The sequence below is a fragment of the Aptenodytes patagonicus genome, chromosome 8, assembly GCF_965638725.1.
Source record: "Aptenodytes patagonicus chromosome 8, bAptPat1.pri.cur, whole genome shotgun sequence".
In the NCBI taxonomy this organism is placed as follows: Eukaryota; Metazoa; Chordata; class Aves; order Sphenisciformes; family Spheniscidae; genus Aptenodytes; species Aptenodytes patagonicus.
In genome coordinates, this window is record NC_134956.1 from 14,700,371 (window position 1) to 14,717,574 (window position 17,204).

General features: G+C 39.0%; 1 protein-coding gene across 7 annotated transcripts in view; it reads left to right on the forward strand.

Annotated features, from left to right (window-relative positions):
* PXK (PX domain containing serine/threonine kinase like) overlaps positions 1-17,204 on the forward strand; it is a 37,277-nt gene that overhangs the window by 3,778 nt on the left and 16,295 nt on the right. For 6 of the 7 annotated variants that reach the window (XM_076346510.1, XM_076346511.1, XM_076346512.1 and 3 more), the window contains exons 2-8: positions 6,934-6,984; positions 7,663-7,710; positions 12,360-12,546; positions 14,489-14,566; positions 14,736-14,809; positions 15,709-15,783; positions 17,034-17,138. In XM_076346510.1, the coding sequence (XP_076202625.1) occupies positions 6,934-6,984; positions 7,663-7,710; positions 12,360-12,546; positions 14,489-14,566; positions 14,736-14,809; positions 15,709-15,783; positions 17,034-17,138 (618 nt within the window). The remainder of the gene's footprint in view (positions 1-6,933; positions 6,985-7,662; positions 7,711-12,359; positions 12,547-14,488; positions 14,567-14,735; positions 14,810-15,708; positions 15,784-17,033; positions 17,139-17,204) is intronic. The other variant, XM_076346513.1, reaches the window with a different exon arrangement.

A 17,204-nucleotide genomic window follows, 5' to 3' on the forward strand; every position in this document is an offset into this window, starting at 1 on the left:
GAAATCACATGAGCAAACCCTGTCAACTTCATTTTGTCTCCTGCTATATGCTTCAATCACTAGCACTGCATAAGAAGAGAGTAACTGTGTAACTTCCAGGAGTGTTGGGCAGCTTTTCATAGGCACGGTTCACGGCTCTTGGTAGGTACCTGTACCAACCATTTTGCAGAAAATGAAGTCGTTTTGTTGCCATTGGGTTCCTTGAATTCAGTAGGAGTGGAATTACATCCAATATGTTAAGCCATTTAAAAGCGTCTCCTCTTAATACCCAATGTTGTGTTCTGACAACAGAGGCATTTTCAGCACCAAAGCTTTAATAAATTTTGGCTATTGAACTGGCTTCATATTGCAATAGTTCATCTGTGTATTCACTATTTAAAAGTGGCTTTCTTTCTAAGCCTTAAAATAGGATGCTACTTTCTTCCACAATAATCTAGACGTATTCCTTAATAAGAATTGCACATCTGTACATACAAGTTTTAGAGCACTTTAAAGTACTAAACCCACTAGCAAGTTACACATGTATTTCTTCTGAACATTCCTTAATTCTTCTCTGAAGTGACTTTCCTTTTTCATGCATTTCATGTTGAAATTGAAATAGTGAAACAGCCGATTTTGCTACAGTACATTGTTGTCTTAAAGGCATTTGGAAATGAACAGCTGAAATAAATCCCTCTTGTAACATACTTTCAGAGTTTTTCATTTTTCTTAAGCAATGACGAATGTTGACACTCATAGCTTTTAGATTAGAAAAATGTTGAAAAAGCATTTCTATTTTTCCTATATTGTTCTGTGATACAAAAACGGAGCCATATGTTTCTAGAACTGTAGGATTTATTTTAAAAGCTTGTAAAGGACTTTGCACATCTGCTTTATAAGGAATTCAATCTCTGCAAGGTTGCCTTCACTTTGGGGGGGGGGGGGAAAGTTACTTTTAGAGGTGGCTTTAGACAGGGAACTATTAGAGTTCACTTGTTTGACGTTTTGGAAATGCAGTTCCTCCACTGGACTTAGTGAGTATGCTTGACCACCTCCCACCTCCCCCCCCAGCTTGAGCTCAAAAAAGATAGCTGTTTCATCACACCTAATTTTAGATATCCCAACCTTATGGTTTCCACTGGTGAACTTACTAAATTAGTATTGCATTTGTAGCTCCTGCAAAGATTGCAGTGAAAATATTAGTTGCCGTATCATACCTTAGTAAATCCATTGCCTTAGCGATCTTGCAGTGTAATTAGAATATCTTTATTAGCTACTGAGTATTTCCTGAAAAATACTGAGTATTTTGCTTTTCTGGTGAAGGCCATGGCGATGCAGGGTACTGAAAAGCTGTTATTTCTCTTGTCTCTCTCCAGAGTTTTCTTGCTCAGTACATTTCATTATATGTAAATGTATGTCCTATTTTTTTTCTGCAGTTGTCCTACTTCATAGCTTTCACTTGTTGAATGGCTTACTCATTACTACACCAGCAGTACAGTGTGTGTGGAACTGTATAATGTCCCTGGACAAACACGTGCATTGTTTAAAATGCAGGTAAACACTGCTGTTGCTGCTCATACCTCAGATGGGTTTAATGGCAGGTTGTGCAATAGCAAATAAGTACTATGCCTTGTAGCGAAGAGGTCCCTGAGTCTGAGCAGCTTTCCTGATTTTGTTGCTACTTTTCACATGGGAGATTTTCTAAATAAACATTTAAAAGAGCTTCTTACTAGAAATTGTTCCAATCCAGCCTACTTAAGCAGGGATTGAATTCATGCTTAATTAGGCTTTCCTCTCTTTAATGCTTATAAAATAAAGCCCTTTCAAACTTCTAGTTGATGTGACCTGAAGGTGACCTGGATCTTTATAATGGTTGGCTTTTCAAGCATGTTGGATTAAACAGATGTACAGCAGAAATCTGTGAAAAATAGACTGACTATCCTGAGCCAGAAATTTAGAGACTATTTTCTTGGGAAAACAGAATGTATTACCCAATATTGGCGAGACTCTCTACGTTTTATTATACGAATCTCTAAATTCACCACTTGTTCTTTCCTATTTTGTCTCTGCAAAAGCCCTTCTTTCCTGTTTGCTTTCTGTTTCAAAAACTAGGAAAGATGATAAACAGCAATTGTTAAACATTTGGACATGCTTTGCTGTGTAACGTTCACCTAGGAATGTTAACAAAATTATCTGAGCAGCTCTGAGCTGCTGATGCTGATGTTTTAACAAGTGCTGGCATACCAGGGAATAATCTTGGTGAATTTGGGGGGAAAAAACACCTAAATGTTGGCTCCGCATGAGAATGGGTAAGTTCAGGATAACGTTAATCCCAGGCAGTGATTGTGAAACTGTTACTGGCAAAGGATTGGAGAAACGCAGCATGGTTCTCACTGATCCATGTGGATGTTTGGAAAATACTCTTTTTCAGAAACTCTATCCAGCACTCTGTAGTGGTAGGAAGAAGATTTTAGGAAATGACAGTGTGCAACTGGGGTCATACAGCTTTCGTTACTCCCAGCCTCCTCCTCCCAGCACTGGTTTCCGCTTTCTTGGCTAATCGGAGCAGCCAGGAAATGATCCCATAGGTAACACTTTGCTTTGCTTGGCATCTTTAAAAATGTATATTGAACTGCTGCTGGGATATCAAGGTTGTGGCAGGAACTGGCTTGGCAGTATTGGTAGGAAGAGCAGCGGAGGTACAAACCTTACCTGTGTGGGAGTCTGGAGGTGCTCGGGGAGGTCGTCCTGGGGAATGGTTTTATGGCCTGTCTTGTTGGTGGCTCCTATGTAGTTGCTACCAGTGAGCTTGCTGCCTGCGGGCAAAATCAGTAGCGTGAGGTTGTCTCTCTTCTGCAAGCTGAGACCTTTCTTTGCCAACTAGCAGCTGTTAGGGCTCCTTTGAAGTTGTTTGGTAAACTGAGTCATAGGAAAGATTTTGAGCCATTCATGTAGGAATGAAAAATGCCATGGGAATTTCTGCATGAGCGTAGCTAACGTAGACCTCACTGAGCCTGGTTGTTGATCCCTAAAATTGTAGGCAGGAGTGAACTCTGGTAATTACTAGCTGTTTCTGAAGCCTTTCCATCATATTTTCCTGTGTTAGCTAAACAGAAATGATTCTGAGTGTGCCTGTCTGTTTTCCTTACACTTTAATTTATTTCCTATGGGCACAGTCTCAGTCCCACTATCAAATCAGGCTGTCTCAAGAAAATTGTCGTAATTCAGATTTTTTTCCTAAACAAACCAGAATTTGGCAGAGTAATAAAGGCTTTTGTGCATTTAGGCTTTTTCCTTGCAGAGTTGAAAGCTCTTCTTTGGTCCTATGGGAAGCATATATCAGTGGTGCTAATTATAATCCCAAGACAAGCTTGTTGCCGTGCGGAGGCAATAGGAAGTATCAACTTCTCACTGAAACTCGGCATACTGTAGTCTGCTGTTACGTGTAGCCATGGCAGATGCTGGGAATGATGTTGTATTTCTTAGCATGGCTTTTCTACTACAGCTGTTCTTTGACTTTCAATCTCGTTATCAACTTTAGGAAAAAAACCCAGAAGACCATCTAGGCTTTTTCATTAGTTTTATTGACAAGGTAGTGCTGAGGTGGCCAATTCTTCGTTACGGTCAGCGCTGATGGAGAGAGCGTGGTGGGGACTTACCTTTTCCATACAGACAGAACTAACGACCGTGTCTGGAGAGCAATGCTCTCTTGTTTCGGGTTGTGAACCCGTGAGGTAAAGAGGGGCTAGGTTAGTGCTTTAGGGTGCCAAAGCAGAAATGGATGGGAAAACGCTTGAGTCTGCGTGGAAAAAATAGTTGTGGCCCAAATCTAGTTTTGTAATATAATCTTACTGTGAGAATGAGCTCTGAGCACTGAGTTGTTTATCACTAGGCTCTCCAGAAGAGACGACTGTCGTATTGATCAGCGTGGTTGTATGCAGTAAGATGCTTTGACGGTTGTCTAATGAATTGTGTGTTCTGCCTGCCTGAGAGTGTTTTCCTGGGGTACAATAGAAAAGGTTAATCGCTGGGTAAAGAGTAAGTGCTACGAGGGATTGAGCAATAACTCTGCTTTTTTCAAAATCCTAGAAAAGATGAATGACTGAACATGGTGAATCATCACTGACGTGGTTTTTCAGAGAAACAGCCAACGTTCCTTTGAGACTTGCTGAATAAGCAGTTGCTGTAATTTTTTGGCTGTGTGTGAAGTAGCCTCTTCCTACTTCCCAAAATGCAGCAAGGATCACAAAACAGGAAAAGCCACGTTAGTGGTGAATCTGGGTTTCCAGGTGTCCCTTTAATAGGTTTGTCACACAGTTTCCAAACATAATTACACTGGTTGAATTGCAATCAGCTCTGTGGATTTTTGTTACTATTTATGAGGATTTGGGCTTCTTGTTTTGCAGGAAAATACCTTAATTATAATTTCAAATGGGTAAGAGAAGAGAATATGGAGAGAGCATGTCAGGCTGACTTTCTGAAAAGAGACACTTTAATTCCAGTATAATAGTTATGTGTTTTGGTTTATGACATTTGATTTCTGTCATTTCCAACTAAGCTGCTAGGACATGAAGTGTTTTAAATCACTTTGGTTTTCATGCTTACTAGTCTTGAATTTGTTCTCAAGTCTAGATGGTTCAAAATTGCTACAGATATTTGACAGCTGTTGATGATGAAGGATATTTTAAGTGAATTTTAGAAAATGGAATAGCATTTTTGCCTTAGCAGCATTGTGCTTTGGAAGTAAACTTCAGTAAATGAATTCTGGATTAGTTAAGGTTGAACACACAAGGTAATACCATCTGGTAAGTGTTGCCTTTGCCTCTTGTCTGGAATAGTCATAATTCTTGATTTACACTACTTAATTTTCATGGTGGTAAATGTTAAATGGGAATTTAATTCTACGCAGGGATTCTCCGATGTGCTCCACTTTGTTTGCATCCAGTAGTCTGTCTATGTTCTTCAGTGTACACGCTTTTAATTTAATTTCATTTGAAAGAGGAGAATTAGTTCTGTGTGGTTTTGAAGGCAACTTCCAAAACCAGAAGACGCTTCACAGTACCTGAAAGGAGTTGCTAATAAAAGCCTGTAGTGGATTTTTAACTGTGAAGCTGAATTTATAATACTTCATGGATCAAACACTCAATTAATTGAATTATCTAGTTGGTATGCAGGTACATGCCAGGTAGAGTTATTGTTACAGAATGGACAGATTTGGTATATAAAGTCAAGGTGCTGAAATGCCTTTGTTTATTTGTTGTCATTTCATTATTGTCTATTCATGGTAATTTGGAATGCAGCATTAATTTTAATATCTGAAAAAATTGTGCATAATGCTCTGATCTGTCCTTTTTGTTTGTGTAAGACTCCTATTGATGTAAGCAGTTCAGCAAAATTAGGTGGCATTTGAAATCGAAAAATTATTCAGCACTTTACATAAAATACATTTCAAAGTTTGTACCAGGGTGAATGAAGTCATCTGAGCTGAATAACAAATGATTTATCATGTGATGCTTGCTGCACTGCAGGCAATAACTGGGTGGGTACTCAGGCGTCGCTTGGCACAAATGCAAAGAGCTTTTTGCATGTTCTAGCTTAGAAATGCTGTGAGCCATGGCTTGAATTTGTATTTGTTTTAGAATTTCTAGTTCTCACTTTGAGTTTTGTAGCTGCAGGTGTGCAGTGCGACTGAGCGTGTTCAGTGGGGAAGCCTAAGTGAGGATTTAGTGGTACTTTGAGCACTGGTGGCGGGTCCTGCCGCCCATAGGTACCCATGTGGCTTCTTCCCCCTCTTCTGACTCTGGGTACTCTCCAGCTCTCTTCAGTGTTGAGACTTGCATTTTCTCAGGCAGCACTTTACTTTCTGGCTCTCCATTTCCGTGTTTTTCAATGTAAATTATGTGGCCATGGGATTATCTGTGTAATAAGACTTCAAAAAGAGCTGCATTTATAGAGCTTTGTGTATGCAAATGGTAAAGGAGGTATCTGTTACTACACTTAGTCCAGATTAATTTTATTTCCTTGCTAATTAAACAGTATCTAAAATGGAGATTATAGGCTTTCTAGGAAAAGGACTTGCCTCGTTTATGATCTTTGAAATGTCAAAAGTGTTTTTAGAGCTGTTTTTGAACTTAGAGTAGGGGTAAAGAAAATCATGGCTTCCTTGAAGTATGTCTGAGTACGTGTACAAAATACTTGGTATCTATTCCTGAGATAATTAGATAAATCTCAAATAATGATATTGCTGTATTGACCAGGTATTAGTCTACAAAAGGTACAGTGGAGCTTGAAATGAAGAGACTGAAAAGAATTGTGCTTTATGAATGTAATTGTGGTAGGAGAATTATTAATTCTTAAAATTTAAAAGTGGTTCACTGAGATTTAGATATATCTGCCTAGTTAATATATAAATAATTAAGCATGCATTATAAATTAAGAATTATCATCATGAGAAACCGATATGTTCTAGTTACTCAAGCACACCCCAAAGCTTTTGTGGTAACCTTTCTTGTACAAAAATAATTAGAGGTTGGGCAGCTGTAGGTATTTACTGGCATTTTATTCTGTTATGATGGCAGCAGTAATTCCTGAGGGCTACTTGTTAGATATTGGAGGTGAGGTGAGGAGAGGTTTCTTCAGCTGTTGTCAGTAGAGATGTGTGGTGAGTATGCTCTTACTATCTTTTTCCTTAACTAAATGAAACTGTTGAAGTGCTTCACAGGTCTGCAAGCTCTTGGACCTCTCTTTGTCTTCTACTCTGTGAAGCAGAGACAGCTGCTAGTGATGGGTTTGAGCAAACCCAGCTCAGACCTTCACCTAGGCACTTAAAATCTGGATCTGAATTTTCTGTTTCTGAATGTTTCCTAATTGGATAGTGGTCAGGTTTGGAGAAGTACCTAATAACTTTCTTCAGCTCGTGAGTTCTCATTTTTAATAACTTTTTCCTTTTATTAGGAATACATAATCCGTGTTCAGAGAGGAGTTTCAGCAGAAAACAGTTGGCAGGTAATTTATTAAACTGTGGTTCATGTAACCAGGATACCTTTTTAGGAAGAATTTGAAAATTGTCTCTTCCTAGCTTTTTAAATTTGAGCTGGAGAGGGAAATGTTGGTTTGGAATTGAGAACATGAAGTGCTTGAATACTTTTGGTCAAAAAGTAAGAGAAAAACAGTATTGCTGCCAGCTACAGAAGGCATGTTGTCTGCTGCTGTTGTGAATATTCCAGGAAAAACGCCTGTCATGTGTTACTACTGCATGTTGGTACGACCATAATTTTTAAATCTCAAATGCCAGTTTGCCTTCCTTAGTGCTAAAATCACAGCCTTGCTGGTAAATGACCAATGAAACCTGGAAGTAGTAATGAAGATGACTATGAAAAGTTGTTGCATCAAATATGGCAAAAATGCTTTGTGTGCAGACTTTGCTCACAAATATTTTTTTTTTAAGCTGTTTTAAGATAATGTTTAGAAATGCATTTTCGTTCTGGTCGAGATGTGATTAAAAACTCTTCTTTGCTCTCTGGCAATGTGACATAAATCCAGCAGTTACGCATTTGTACAAAAATGGTTAAAAGAAGGTGATGATTTTAAATGGGAATTACTTTTCTCTGATAGGATTTTGAAGAGTAAAATACTAATGGGAGAAGTAATATGTTTCCTGAACTTTGTCTTTATGTTTTGCAGATTGTGAGGCGATACAGCGACTTTGACTTGCTTAATAATAGCTTGCAGGTAACTTTCACCCTTGATATATAAATATAAAATGTCATTTAGATGGCTATATTTAAAATGGCTTGTGATATTTTATATATTACAGTGAAGAAAAAATACAAATTCACATAGCTGTAAAGAGAAACTGTGACTTCAACTGTAACTTGAATGTATACTTTTTTCACTTATGTTTTTCTCTTGTAAAATTTTAATTTTAGCATCAAGAGGACCAGTTTACGTAGAAATGGAGGAAATTGGCAGATACTGAATCTTTCCCTTCAGCACTGTGACTTGTTCCGGTTTTATGTGTTATTATTTGTTCCTCCTTTAATTCGAAGAAAGCCAAGGCACATGCCAACCTTATAAATTCAGCACTGAAGTGCTATGTGTCTCATTATTTATATTCGTCTAAAAGCACTACCAGATGCTGCTTATCATGTGATGGTTTTCTGTGTCACTGGAAAGTGTTCCCTAGTTAAACACTGGACTTCCTGTGTGTTTTCTTTTGCTTTTTAGGACAACTATTTCCTTTTAGTTTGTGTGGGAAAAAGCAGGGTATATGAGTGTGTTTGGGAAAAGGGGGGAAGCAGCAGTGACTAGCATCTACAGGAGTGAAACTTGTTACTCGAGATTTCCATAGTACTATGCAAGCAAGGTAAAAAGTGAATGCTGCTGCGATTTGAGGATAGATTTTTGTGACTTTGAAACTTTTTTCCCCGTTAAATGTTGTGTGAATTCAAGAGCTTAAAGCGCAAAAGCTTTGGCGGCAAACTTTTTAGCAGGGCCTGTTGCGACAGGACAAGGGGGAACGGCTTTAAACTAAAGGGGGGTAGATTTAGACTAGACATAAGGAAGAAATTTTTTATGCTGAGGGTGGTGAAACACTGGCACAGGTTGCCCAGAGAGGTGGTGGATGCCCCATCCCTGGAAACATTCAAGGTCAGGTTGGACGGGGCTCTGAGCAACTTGATCTAGTTGAAGATGTCCCTGCCCACGGCAGGGGGGGTTGGACTACGTGACCTTTAGAGGTCCCTTCCAACCCAAACTATTCTATGATTCTATAGTACTGCTTCCACTTCCTTTCTCTCCCCCTGCCACTCATCAAATCAGCGATCTGCTTGATGAACCTCAGTGAGCAAAAACATGTAAGGATGTTGAATTGTGCACTCTGATAGTCTGCTCTTAACTGATTCCTATGCTGGAAGGTGGGTGGGGAGCAAATTAGTCATAATTCAATAGATGCAACATGGTTGCGTTGTGTAATTATTTTATTGAATGTGCAGCAGCACGTAGGAACTTTTATCATGGCCTAGAAACCTCTTGTTACGATGTGCTGAATAAATGCAATACAAAGACGTCTCCTGCCTCCAAAGAAATCCAAGATTTAAGATTAGATAAGCACCCATGGGAACACAAGGAAATGAGATGATACTAGTCCATCACAGTACATAGTGGTCATTGTAGTCTTAACCATGGTCAAGTTTTGATAGCGATCACAGAGAGAGAATTTTGAGAAAGTTTTAAAAAGAAGGAAGAGTTCACTTTTGCAGCCATCTGTAACAAGCTCCTCTTAACCCTGGGGAATAGAATGTGTTAAGGCATGTAAAAGCTTTGTTGCCTTCTCATTTAACTTTCAAATGAGGCAGCTTTAGTAGAAAAGGCAGTGGACCTTTAAGTCTTAAAATTTAGAAATGGCAGGTACTGAAAGGTTAGGCCTAGGTGGAAAGTCTAGAAAGTGAAGGTAAACAGGTTATGTATGATGTAGTTCAGAAAGAAGAGGCCTTTGTATCCGAGACAGAGGTGAATGATAAAAGTGGAGCGTTCAGGAAATTATTTGACAGCAACTTGCAGAGTGGGACAAGGAGGAATTTGAAACGAGAGAGAGATTTTGCAGCTGTAAGATATGAAGATCTGGGACAAAAATGTCAGCTGCTTGGATGGCTAGAAAAGATCAAACAGAATCATCAAGACATACCTCTAACTTGGATAGGAGGGTATGCAGAGGGCGGCTAAATTAACAGGCCGTGTTCATTAGCACGTGGTCTCCTTCAATGAAAACTACAGCTCACCCCTTGATGTTCAAACTGTTTCTGCTTTCCACAGTCTGGAAAGGCAAAGATGTCTCTCTGCTTGGAGATAGCCTTTTCTGGCTAGTACAGAGAGCCGCCCTAAGGGGTGTAGTTGTTCATTATGTGCCCAGCAGCAGGGCAGGAAGAGAGTTTTAAGCCTTTATCAAAGATGCACAACTCTGCTTTTGACAAACACCACTGCTCCTCCAGCCTAGTTCTCTATGCCAGGGCTTGAGAGACAGCAGACAGTAGCTGGTGAGAAGCATGTTAAAATTGCTTTCTTCTCCCACAGTTTTGGAGTTTTTTATAAATTGCTCTTTGTGATGCTGGACTGAAGTTTTCTGATCCATTAAGACATTGCAACACTCCTCAGTTCTTTCCATCCAGAACTCTAAGCAACAGTATTTCATCACAATATTCAGGTCCCATGACTTGTTTTTAAACTCGTTAAACTCTCATTTTGTGTATATTGAAATTAGAGTAAACAAACAAACAAACACAACTCCAAGCAAAACAAAACAATCCCCCAAACAACAGTATAAAGCAATGAGCAATAAGAAAATACCAAAACCCAATCTCCTTCCTTCAAAACTAAAATGTTGCTGGAAAAACTGCTGGAGCTTCTTTTGGGTGTAAAGCCCCAAGTTCTTCCAGTTCTTGTGGCATACTTGACCTTTCTGTAGGTTTGGGTGGTTGTGTTTGAACACACAGCTGCAGTTGAGTTGGAATGCAACTTTTCTGCTATTAATCTGGTGCTACCTATGCAATAATAGTAAGGACTGAGAATTTCCAAACTGCCTAGGCTAGGGGGTGCAGTCCTACCAAACACCGTGGAAATGAGAGGTGTATACCTGTGACTGATCTGCATCAGAAAGTTTCAAGCCAGATTCTCTGAACTCTCAGCTGTGTACTGGATTGAAAAGCTCCTTCCAGACCATACTGTATTTCTTCCTCTTCGCTTATTTGACAGAGATGTGTAGAGATCATTGGCTGCTCTTCTGTTTTGTTAAGTGAACTACTGGTACAGTATTTGCAGCAAGATATCTGGCTTTTGTGAAGCATTTTGTTGCAGCTTTTGAACAGACATTCTTGAGCGGGCTGTGGTTTGAAGATAAGAATGTTAATTCCCAGGTTGTTCTGTGGCGAAGCCCATCCTGGCTCCAGTGCTGAGCTGGGGCCACTGAGAAGTACTGCTCGCGTTTGAAAGCACGCGAGGTCTTGGCAAGGTCAGGACCTCAGTGAGGTGTTCTTCTGTGGTAGACAGAAGAAGTTCTCACTGTGCTGTGTGTTTTGGCAGATAGCTACAAAAACTTGGGGGTGAATGTTACTTTCTGCTGAAAAAGAGCAGATGTGTGGTTGGTTGAAATAATTTTTAAAACAAATAATAGTGGTTTGAAAACATCTGAACTACAGTCCTTTTCTCTCTGATGGTAGCTAGCTGTCAGGTCAAGAAGGTAAAGGTGATTATGATTTGACATGCTTTTCAAGTGAGTAATACCAGAAATGGATTTAGTTTTTGTTTAGAAACTTGTTTTTGAATTGAAGTAAGAGTGGTCTGCCAAATGAAAAGTTTGTATGCCTCTGGTGTTACAGCCAGTAATTCACCAAATTAGTTTTAAGTGGTATACTGTTGCTTTTGGTTTTATTCCTGGATATATTTTTGCTTTAGAAATGAGGTTACTGCATCTGGTGTAACTGATTTCTGCAGTACACATTTCTTAAAGAAAACTCCCATGGAGATTCAGCATACCCAAGGCAGGTGCTTTCATCTGCAGGACAACAATGTGTTAACAACATGAAAAAATTATTCTGGCAATTCACATGACATAATTAAATGTAAACACTGCGTGCAACCTAGTTTTGTTTTCTAAAGATGATCTCTTTGATCTGACTTACGTAAGGCTTTGAATTCTGTACATTTTTTCATTGTCCTATTTCGAAGTATTTATCTGAAGTTTTGGATCACTTATGTCAACATAAAACAACTACTGCACATCCACTGATAGATTGCAGCTATTTCTGGGTTGAAAGATGTATAGCTGTTTAAAAACTGTAGAGCAACAAATTCAGAAGAGAAAATGGAAAAGTTCCACCATATTTGAAATTACAGATTTAAAATACTGACAGTAAGGACTTTCCTTTGCCTCTACTGCCTTTATAGGTAATTTAAAGTTACTAATCTGTACTTCATGAAATAAGAAAGCGTAAATCTTATCCGGAGAAAATGGTAAGGTGTGAATTGTTTTTGTGCTGTGGCAGAGGTATGTCATAGAAAGGATTTGGCTGAAAATTGTAGCCATGTAGTATCTGAAAGTTTTGTGTAATGATCTTAAATGCATGACTCGCTAGCAAAAATTTCTCTCCTCGCATTTTCAGTGTCGTTCCACTTACTAATCCCATCACAGTGGGATGTGAGCTGTCATCTGACTAGCTCACCCTGATAACAGTACTTAGAAAAAACATAAAAGCTTGTATATACACAGTACAAAAAGTTATCCAGTAGTTAGCTGGCTGATGAGAGTCTTTTACTTTCTGGGTTGCTATTTTATATCCCTGAGGCATTTTGAGAGCAAGGCTAGTAATTTTTCCTCTCTTTTTAAGATCTCAACTCTAAGTCTACCTCTTCCTCCAAAAAAATTGATTGGAAATATGGAGCGTGAATTCATAGCTGAAAGACAGAAGGGACTCCAGGCCTATCTCGATGTAATTACTACCCATCACATACTGTCTAACTGTGAACTGGTAAAAAAATTCTTGGACCCAAACAGCTATTCTGTAAACTACACTGGTAAGTGAGGAATTGCAAAACTGCATTACAGTTTCACTTTAGCATGTGTGTGTATCTTCCGTTAATGCTGGCAAGGATTTACACCAAAGCATGGGGGGCAGAGGGGAGAACAACCTTCAAAATTATCATACTGTGCACGTGCTCATTTATGATAATGTTTCTCCAGCTCTGTGCATGAATCATGCTGCGATTGTCAAATCTAAATATTTGAATTATTTTACAGAGGAGTGATGAGGGTCAAGATCTATATAAGCAGAACTTGGGGGAGGGGGGTTGGTGAGAGTGACATCTACTTTTTCATGGTTTGTGATAAATGGGGAGGGCTGGTGTTTGGAAATTATTTGTCTACCAGAGTGTAAGGTGGAGTTAAGTTTGTCAGCTCTGTGCTCTGTTAAAACAGACGGTCTTCTGAACACCGAATCTTGCATTCGTCATGGTTCTGAGGTTTTTCAAATCAACAGGAACAATTGTGGTCATCATGTCTAGCTCCCACTATCACTTTGGGTTGTGAGACTTCCTGGAACTAATTGTTTGAGCTAGGTTGAGTACTTTTTCAAGGCTTGAATAAATCACACACCCTCTCCCCCCAAATACTGGAAAATCACTGCATCCCTTAAAATGACATCCCAGTGATCAGTTCTCTTCATTATTAAATGCTTCTTCTTTGAATTTGTCTGACTTTGGCTTCAGCCATTGGAAATTGTTAAATATTTGTCTTATAGACTGAAAAAACCCTTCCTCTTAGTGATGAAACCCACTCCGCAGATTTAGTTCATGGGCAGACTGACTCCTTGCAAAATGCAAAGCTTGTTTTCATAAAAGCAGAGCCTACTGAAGCAGGAACTTACTGCTTCCTTCTCGCTTGTCTTTTTGCTCTCCCTTTATGTAACATTCTTGTGTCTTCAGCTTCAAAGTGCAAAGAACATTTCCTGGATGTTTATGATAAGCTGTGGAGGACTTGTAAATTATTAGTAACTCTTCAAGGATGCAGTTTGTCTGGCTAATGCTGAGGAGGCAATTTAAATCCTCAAGGAGACACTGTGACTTCTGTGTTAATTTTGGGTGCTTTCATCAAGATTGTTTTCTCAGCAAGTTGCTGGGAAGTTAGTAGCAATCAAATAATTGCCTATGGTCTTCGGAGACATCATCAGTTTGTCATCTCATAAATACTGGAGCAGTGAGCTGTTCTGTTCTCTCTCTTTTTCCTAGCCTGTTTTTGGAGAGAGAAGATACAGTGCAGAAAGATCAGTGCATCCTTACCTTTTTGCTGTGTTTCTATGCCAAGATAAGCCATGTTAGAGAAAACTCCTTGTTGGCATGATTCTCTTTCTCCCCCTGCTGTCACCACTTCTCACTGAGATTTCCCCTCATATTGCTTCATGAATAAACCAGTTGTGTTCCCAGCTGTGGGAGAATTCCATAACCAGAAGGGTGACCTCCTCAGCGCCCCCCAAAAAAATGTGTGTTAGATCATGATAGCTAGAAAAATACCTTTGCCTGCACAGAAAAGGACAGACTAACACACAGTGAAACAGAACTGATTAGTTTACATGTAGTAATGGCAATGTAGATGCACATTAAAGAGATGTAAAAGCACTTTTACAGGCATGGTAGAAACATTTTGTGATCTAATGTAGTGTGGGAAATCTTGGCTGTGAGCATTGGATTTGGACTTGGAAATGCAGATCTAACACAGATAAGAATGCAAACTCAGTAAGCTAAGTTTTTTGAAGGCAGTGCTTTCTCTGTTTTCTCTGGATTTGAGTTCTCAGGTTAAAAATGCAAATGCCCTTTAACTGTGGTTTTATCTGATTTCCTTTTAAAATGATTTTGCTGACTTTCAGTCTGAATTCCTGCAGGCTTCCTTCTGGCATTGAATCTTACCTAACATGTGGATAATCATCTTAAATAGTCTCTTAAAAAAATTTTTTTTTCTTTCCAGAAATTGCCTTACAGCATGTTTCAATGTTCTTCCGATCAGAGCCAAAGTGGGAAGTGGTAGAACCATTAAAAGATATAGGTAAGAAGAGCATGTATGCATGAAGACTTGTCTGATTTTTTTTTTTTCCCAACTATACGAGTTGTCCTAAGATTACAATACTATCTTTGCTTACAGACCTTGTCCTGCCTGTAAGCCATGTGATTTAGTAGTGTTTTAATTAAAGCTGTTGATGACTCTTCTTTTGTAGGTTGGCGAATACGTAAGAAATATTTCTTAATGAAGATTAAGAATCAACCAAAGGAACGGCTAATGTTAAGCTGGGTATATATACTTTCATCTCATGCTCAAGTCTTTCTTAAGGAACCTGGCTTATTTCATTTATATTGGCTACCATGCATGAGTGACAGAGAGGCAGACTTAAGAGCTCAGGCTTTGAAAGAGCCTTGAAAGCCCTTAGGTGGATGTGTGGTGTGGGAGCTTCTTATGTTTCTTTTCCTCTGGTGGCAAATCCAGTTTGCAAGTGTCCGTGAGTGGTCATTCGTTCCCATTCCTGCACCTCTTTCTTTAGTTGTAATGATGTAGCTGTTGATGACCATAGTATGAATTTGCTCACTGAAAATAACAAGGTGATCCTTTTTAAAGTGGTGGGTTTCCTTACTTGGATTTTTAGTTTTACTGACAAAATAATAGGTGAGAGAGGCATGAATTGCTCCTTTGAGGTAGACGTGTATAGTCACCAAATAGTTTGTTGTTACTAAACGCTTGTGTTCCTGTACTGAAATGTGCTGCCCTCTTAATTATATCAGCATAGCTGTTTGTGAGACTTCACTGGAGAGCGGATATCACTAAAGCCTGCAGTAGGGGGGGAAGTTTTTTTCTGCTGGAGAGGAAGAAGGTGGGGATTTAAGCCTTATCAGTTCACAATGCACACAGTCCCCAAGTTTGGGGTTGGCAGAGTTCATTCAGTGGTAGTAATGCACGTCAGATACAGGGGAGGAAGGAGGCAATAATACTTACTTACTGTCAGACACTTTGTATTATGAAACCATGGCCTTATTCAGCCTCTTCAAGTTTCATTCTGTATGTGTAATTTCCTTGCTTGCTCTTCAAAATACACCTTCAAGCAGCTGTCTTAATTTGTGGGAGCAGAATATAGATCACCTTTTCTTTATGGAATGCAACATCTATTATGATGCCATTCTTTTTCTATTTATTTCCAGGCTGATCTTGGCCCTGATAAATACTTGTCTGACAAAGACTTACAGTATGCTGTGAAACTTCTTTCTTCCTGTTCCGTGAGTATTACTTGAAGACTTTTAAATTGTGCCAGCACAAAAGTACTTGTCAAGGATGGATCTTGCAAAAGCACATGTAGCCTAGGAGCCATAGTTTGTAATTTTAGAGTTGCTTTCATTTAAAGAGGTGTGAACCTTTTAATTGCATTTCCCACACAATGTGAGGTAACATGTTCTCAGCACAAATAATAATCCAGGATTATGACAGGAGATTCAGAGTGGTGGTTAATTTTAGTTTTTTCTTCTTGCGCAGTAGTGTGAGATCACGAGCTTTTATTTCAGCTCCTCAACACTTAGGCTGTTAGGATAGTGCTGTCTAGGTGTAATTGCTAACCCATGTGCTGGGGATATTCTCAGGCAGCAGTGGATAAAGTGGTGCAACAAGTGTCGTTACTTTTTCAGTTCTTTGAACTTAAGACAGGAATATCTTGGTAGAGGTACAACGGAGGCTGTACAATTTAAGCTCCTGTGCAATGCCACATTATAAATCCAATAGGCATCTCTGAAAAACTGGCATTTGACTCCAAAAGGAGTTTCTCTTTAAGGATGTTAAGCATGTGAGAGACTGGCTGAAAAGGATGGTATTTAAACTGGTAAACCTCTGTGTGGTTTTGGAACTCCGCAGATGCACACAACACAAGAGGCTGAAAACTAGGCTTTTCAACCCCCAAACCAGACTGAAACTGATGTATTAAAATAGGACATGAACAAGGGGTCTTTTCCTAACTTGCAATTTCAATTAAAGTATGTGTTGCATGTGTAATTTATTTCCAACTGTGTTGTGTCATTTGGTTTCACAAAGTTGCAGGAAGTCGTTACAATAATTTCTGAAGACATAAAACTGTTATGACAGCTATTAATGCCAAGTTTCCTTATGTGCCATAGTTGTATAAAACCATGAATGAATTTATTAGCTTAGCGTGATTTAAACCTGCAGTAAAGCTGCTCATGTATAAGTATTAACGGGGCTGTATTCTTCATTTGACTTAACTGCCAGTCTGTTTTGTTAAAAAAAGATGGTGGATTTTTTTTGTTACTATTTATGTGGAAATTGAACAATGTCCTTGTGAAGTTTTCTTTGCATTTAGTCCAGTTTAAGACTGAATAGCTTGAGCAAATGTCACTGACAGAATCCAATTTATTACTTTAAATACACAATTCAGGCAGATCTTTTCTTACTTGTGAATTGAGCAAAAATGCACTACAGAAGCTATCCTCTAAAACTTACCTACAGTTTCTTCTTTTGGTAGCATCCCTATATTTACAAAATCACTTTTGCCACTGCCAATGAATCTTCAGTGCTGGTTATTAGACCATTCAGTGAAAAAGGGACACTAAAGGACCTTATTTATAAGGTAATGTCTCCCTCCTGCCACCCCCAACTCAAATGGTAGAATGTTTGCTGGAATGACTGTAGTGTG